Source organism: Verticillium alfalfae, genomic scaffold (genome assembly GCF_000150825.1).
Source record: "Verticillium alfalfae VaMs.102 supercont1.7 genomic scaffold, whole genome shotgun sequence".
Lineage (NCBI taxonomy): Eukaryota > Fungi > Ascomycota > Sordariomycetes > Glomerellales > Plectosphaerellaceae > Verticillium > Verticillium alfalfae.
Window position 1 is genome coordinate 333,765 of NW_003315032.1, and position 5,667 is coordinate 339,431.

A 5,667-nucleotide genomic window follows, 5' to 3' on the forward strand; every position below is an offset into this window, starting at 1 on the left:
ACGTGAGTTCATTCTTACACTCGATGCGAACTGACAGGGAAGACTGATCATTCGGTAGGACTCGATATCCCGGCTCAAACACAGATCGATATTTTTTGTTGCTCGAGGTAAGAGAGAGGTGCTTTTGACAACGTCCTGTACTCACGTAGCCTATGCTGACGAACCTCCGCAAGGTGTGCTCATTCGAGAGCACCAAACCCCGTCTGGCTGTACCGGCACGGCCGAGCGAGCATTGCGTCCTTCTACCCAGTACCAGACGATCGATGCGTCCAACATCTTTCATGGGCATGATCCAGACGGAAGTCGCCCTACTTTCAAAGACACGCCTCGAGCACCGGCGCCGTTCGGCACGGCGCCGGCCATTTACAAGGCGTCCGATCCCACCTTTGACTTCTGCAAGCCAGGCGAGCGCAAGTGCGCCGTGTCCTGGGGCGTCAGGATCGTCAACAGTGAGAAGATTTACATCTACGGCGCCGGTCTGTACTCGTGGTTCGACAACTACGACCAGGCGTGCGTCGGCACGGAGGACTGCCAGAGGCGCATGGTGTCCATCGAGACGAGCAGCGATATCTGGATTTACAGCCTCATCACCAAGGCGACGATCGAGATGATCAGCCCCGTGGGCGGAGTGGCCGTCCTCGGCAAAGACAACAAGATCAACTACTGCGACGTCGTCATGGCCTGGCTGGGCAGCGCCACGGGCGGGAGCGCGAGCAAGGGCGTCATCTACCGCTCGCCCATCTCGGCGACTGTCATTCCTCTGTCGGCGACGACGGTGCCCAAGGGCGCCACGCTGACGATCGACCGTCCCGTGGCGAGCAACGTCGTTTCGCTGCCCAAAGATGGCAACCAGAACCAGCCCAAGGGTCCTGGAGCGTCAAAGTGCAACGTACGTTGGAGCCCCCTGTCATCTGGAGATCCACGCCGCTGGAAACAGGAGATCAACCGCTGACACTGAGTGACATAGACCTGCGATCTGGCCCGCGCCATATCCTCAACGTGCTGCGGCACGGGAGGCAGCTTGGGCAACCCCATCAATGTTCCCGCCGGCGTTCCGATCCCGAGGCCTTTCCTCCTCCCGCCCGGCTTTGTTCCCAACCAGCCCATCGTCGACACGGCCGGCAAAGAGTGGCAGGCCGGCGTTCCCTTGACGCAAGAAGTCGAGGTCCCAGCGGGCACAGTATTCACCTTCCCGCTCATCGTCCCGGCAGGCCTCCCTTTCAGTGACAAGTACACACCCGAGGAAAACCAGGACGACGACGACAGCGGCGCCCTCTACCTGCCTGCCGACTTCTGGGAGGGCGAGCACACCGTCAGCTGCCGGTACCCTTGCACCATCGTCTACCCGCCGTCGGCCACGACGACCACCTGGATCCCACCGCCGCTGACGACGGTGGTCAGCAGCCAGACCATCACGTTCACGGTCGAGAAGCAGACGACAGAAAAGGTGCACATCTCCAAGACGACGGTCAAGACGGAGAGCGGCTCGCAGCCGACCGTCATTGTGGCTCCCGTCCCGGCGCCCAAGCCTCTCTGCATCAGCTACACGATCCCCGTCGTCAACATCAAGGTCAAGTTCGGTCTCTGCCCGCCCGACCTCAAGCCGTTCCCCCCTCCGATCCCCAAGGTCACCATCATTCCCGTGCCCCCCGGCGGCAAGCCGGGGCCCACGACGCCTGGCAACAAGCCTTCGGAGGAGCAGGAGCAGCAGGAGGATGACGAGACGCGCGACAACCCGGTGTGCCCCTTTATCCCGTACATCTCGGACGACTACGACTCGGGCCTTCCGGGGTACAACCCCTTTGACCCGGAAAACTACGATCCGGACACGGACAGCTACCCGTGGAAAAACGGCGGCAGCGGGAACAACGGCGGCGGCGGCAGCAGCAGCGGGCCGGGCGCCGGCACGGGAACGCCCAAGACGACGACGATCCCCGTGCCGCCCAAGACGACGCGCACGACGACGGCCACGACGCCCGTGTCGACGAGCAACCCGGTGCCCAAGCCGACGGACCCGCCCAAGCCGAAGCCGCCGCAGCCGGGCACCAACAAGGCGACGTGCTGGGGCAGCGGGCGGCAGGTGTACGGGCACGAGCTGCAGGACGCGCTCAACAAGTTCTGCGACTACGCCGACGGCACGCGCATCCACAGCAACCAGGAGTTCGCCATCGCCAAGTCCGGGTCCTGGTGGTCGATGCTGCACGTCGGCGTCACGGGCAAGAACAACTGCGAGTTCACGATCCGCGCCCAGGAGTGCAAGGACATCCTCAACGAGGTCGTCGGCTGCAAGCCCTACAGCGCCTCGCTGCTGCGCATCGGCGGCTACGTCGAGAACAACTGCGCCGTCTGGAACCTCGATCCCGACGCCAGCCTCGACGGCGAGTGTCCGCCGATCCCCATTCCCCTTTTGCGCTTGTTCTGCGCCGCAAAGCGCGTGTTTGACTAGGTCGAGCGTCGGCGCTTGGATCTGGGGACGGAGGCGGCCTCGATGGCTTGGGGCGTCCGGGATACGCAAAGCATGTTCATAGTATCATAAAAAGTGTAGTCGCGTCCATAGCATGAATCAATTTCACACGTTCGTTATCATGTGCCGTGAGTCCGTCCACAGGCGTCTGGCAGATCGCAACCGAAGGAGGCGCTTTCAATATTCGCACAGCCCCTCTTGGTATTGACTTTGGCAACCATTCGTCCAGGGGGAACGTTCGTCCAGGAGAACACAATGTGCTATCAAACGAGACCCCAGAGAGCATGGGTCGCCAGGCCGACTGGCAAGGATCATCGACTTCACAGCACCGAGACTGCCGGCTTCGAACCGGGCCCCGAATCCCCTCACTCTTCCGTCTCGCATGTACACCGTCCAGAACTAGCGAAAGCCTCAAGCCTTGTATTTGTCACACGTTCACACGTCAAGAGCAGCCTTCCCCCGTCTGCATGATGCACATGTACCCCTTAACCGCATCGGCGCCCTTCACTGCAGGGGCCGGACCCCGAACCCCCGACCCCCGGGGCTGTGCGCGCAAACGCCACGTCCTGAGATCTGATATCTTTGCGCCGGTCCTTGTCGCCCGGGATCACTTGTTGCGCTGCTTTCTCTTGACTCGACCAACATGACTCTTGTCTGCCGAGGGATGCCGTGGCCGTCACCCACAGTCGAGATGCGGACGATGCTCTTCAACAGGCAAGGAGCGACAAGCCGGCCCCTCACGCAACCGCTGAGACGACATGCTCGGTACCAAGTTTGGGCTTGCCGGTGATGGGACGAGTCCGGACGGAGAGTCGTCCAGATCCCCGGGGGGGACAGCAAAGCACCCTCTGCCGTTCGGCCTCGTGGTCGTCTCGTGGTCATGCCGTGTCATCTTATGTCTCGGCCGAGGGCCATACCAACATAAGGCCCGCGCCACGACGTTGCTTTTGCCGATCAGACCCATCCGTGCTGACGGGGGGGGGAGCATGCTCCTGGTGTTTTGTGATGGATATGCACTGCTGCTTCGAGCCTCGTGACAAAAGCAGGCAACCTATCCTGTGCATCTCCTCCCACCACTGCTTCATGCATCACATCGAACGCAACGACAGCAGAAGTCCCACCTGACTGACTCTGCTTGCTCTCTCTTCGTGGAAAGCCTCCGGGCCGCATGAGAGAACCCTCGGGCCTCCTCTGCCAACCCCCGCCAAGCGAACCATGTTCTAGACCAGCAGACGCCTATGTCGCCGCGTGAGAGAGAGAGAGAGAGAGAGATGGGAAATCACAGGATGCCATCCCCTTTCTGCCTCGTGAACCCACACCCTTGGCCCCTCCCTCCAAGACCTACCTCCCTACCGTACGCTCGGAGACCACCGCCGACGCCTTCTTCGGGACTGAATGAGCCGAGTTTATCGCGCCCCGAAAGACGCCGTCCCTCCTCCGGCGGCCGCGCCGTCCGAGAAGACATCTCCACTCGTCCATGCTCGCCTGTCCCGAGAAGCCGGGAGCCACATCCGTGCGCGACGCCAGTCTGCGCCTTTTGTCTGCGTCTGTCCGCCTGTCTGCCCCTTGAGCAACCACACAGTTTGGGCGCCAGTCCGTGCATCAATTCATCCGTCTCAGGGCGCGCCGGTGCTAGAGTGCTGCAGGTGCTCGTCCCAGCGCTGGGCTGTGGGCAAAGGCCGGGCTTTCTTAAAGTTTTCGAGATCGGTGGTGCCTGGCGTGGTAGCTATGTTCAGATGTGACGACTAGGTGTCGCCGCTATATGAAATGCATCGAAGAAGTACTTTGGGTGCTGAGAAATCGACTGGCCGCAACAGGCCGCACCAAAGCGCATGTCCCTTAGGCTCCTCATCATGTGGGATGTGTGGAGATGGCATCGTTATTGGTGTTTGCATGCAAATTACTCGTCAGAGTGCAGAAACAGAAACGATTCGAACGCGAACTCAAGGTCACTCGAGGTTTGAGAATTCGCGTTCGAAAAGCACTTGCATCCACGGACGCAAAAAAAAGAAAAATTGAAAAGTAAAAAAAACTCTAAAAAAGAAAACTCGCAATTTTTGCTAATCACTGGGCTGTTCACTCGGTGCAATAAGAATATAAGAAGGAGGGAAGCAAGACTAGACTAGCAAAAGCACCCCCACGCCACCGCCGTATCAATATGTGCCGTGACCATCATGACCGGCTCTACGTGGCCCTACCTACGATGACAAGGTGTTGTACATGACAAAACGTGCAAAACCAGCCCATCAGCGTCTCGCACCACGGCTTGCAAGCAGAATGCCGTCGGTCCCGTAGGTCCGGTGATACAGGTCGTTGATTTGCTGAAGCATCTCCACCGGACAGAGAGCCTTGTACCTCTGGCCCCAGCCTTGGACCGTGGGCAGCTTCACGGGGCGGCCTCGGTTGCTTGTTGCGATGAACTGTGCAGATACGCGACAGCGTTCGAAGCGTCGTACTGGCGGCCGGTGCCCTGGGTGATGCGGCTGACCTTTTTGATAAAGGCATACTCCCAGGGCGCGGCGACGACCTTGAGCCCTGGCTGCCGGAACAGCACGGCGTCCTGGGCGACGGCCGCCTCGACAAGGCTGTCGATATTCTCGACGACGCCCGGCATCCTGGCCGTGGCGTTGTTGAGCCAATCGGCGCTCAGGGGCACGGAGCTCCTCTCGACGGCGTACTGACCCGCCTGACGCAGGATGCCGAGGCGAGGCTGCTGGAGCACGCGGCAGAAGAAATCAACGTCGTGGGTTGTGGTGCGCGACTGCAGGAGGACCGTGTTGACGGCGCCGCCGACCGTCACGAGCGTCACGTCCTCGCCATGCTGATGGAGATAACGAGCGACGTGGCCGAGGGCGGCCATGAGATTTTGCCGTGTCAGGTCGTGCGGCGCATAGTTCACCCACAGGCCGTGCGCGTCCCGTTCCGGAGCCGGCACCTGGCCCGGGGGCGTCACCGGCCCGCTAATGGCGACGGGTTGCAGTGGGATGTTTTGGTGCTGGCGGCGGCTGCCGGCCGTCTCGGCCCGTTGGCGTCGGCGTGGAGGGGGCTGCTGCTCGTCCGACTTGGACCCGAGGCACATGATGTGAGGCAGCTGAGGCGTAGATTCGTACGATGGGTCGGGATAGACACGCCTGGTACGCCAACATACAATTGAAAGAGACAGAGACAGAAAAAGGGAGTAAGAGAGAGAGAGAGATACAGGA

The 5,667-nt window shown here is 60.8% G+C and overlaps 2 protein-coding genes across 2 annotated transcripts in view; one reads left to right on the plus strand and one right to left on the minus strand.

Moving 5' to 3' along the window:
* VDBG_05940 (glucan 1,3-beta-glucosidase) overlaps window positions 1-2,446 on the plus strand; it is a gene marked incomplete at both ends in the record, with an annotated part of 4,938 nt that extends 2,492 nt beyond the window's left edge. Inside the window, 3 exons of the mRNA XM_003003452.1 lie at window positions 85-107; window positions 174-889; window positions 968-2,446. Of these exons, the coding sequence (XP_003003498.1) occupies window positions 85-107; window positions 174-889; window positions 968-2,446 (2,218 nt within the window). The remainder of the gene's footprint in view (window positions 1-84; window positions 108-173; window positions 890-967) is intronic.
* A 2,404-nt stretch (window positions 2,447-4,850) lies between these two features.
* VDBG_05941 (conserved hypothetical protein) lies at window positions 4,851-5,543 on the minus strand (the record flags this gene model as incomplete). The annotated part of the gene is made up of 1 exon (XM_003003453.1): window positions 4,851-5,543. The coding sequence occupies one exon, from the start codon at window positions 5,541-5,543 to the stop codon at window positions 4,851-4,853; it is 693 nt and encodes a 230-aa protein (XP_003003499.1).
* Between the last annotated feature and the right edge of the window lie 124 nt (window positions 5,544-5,667).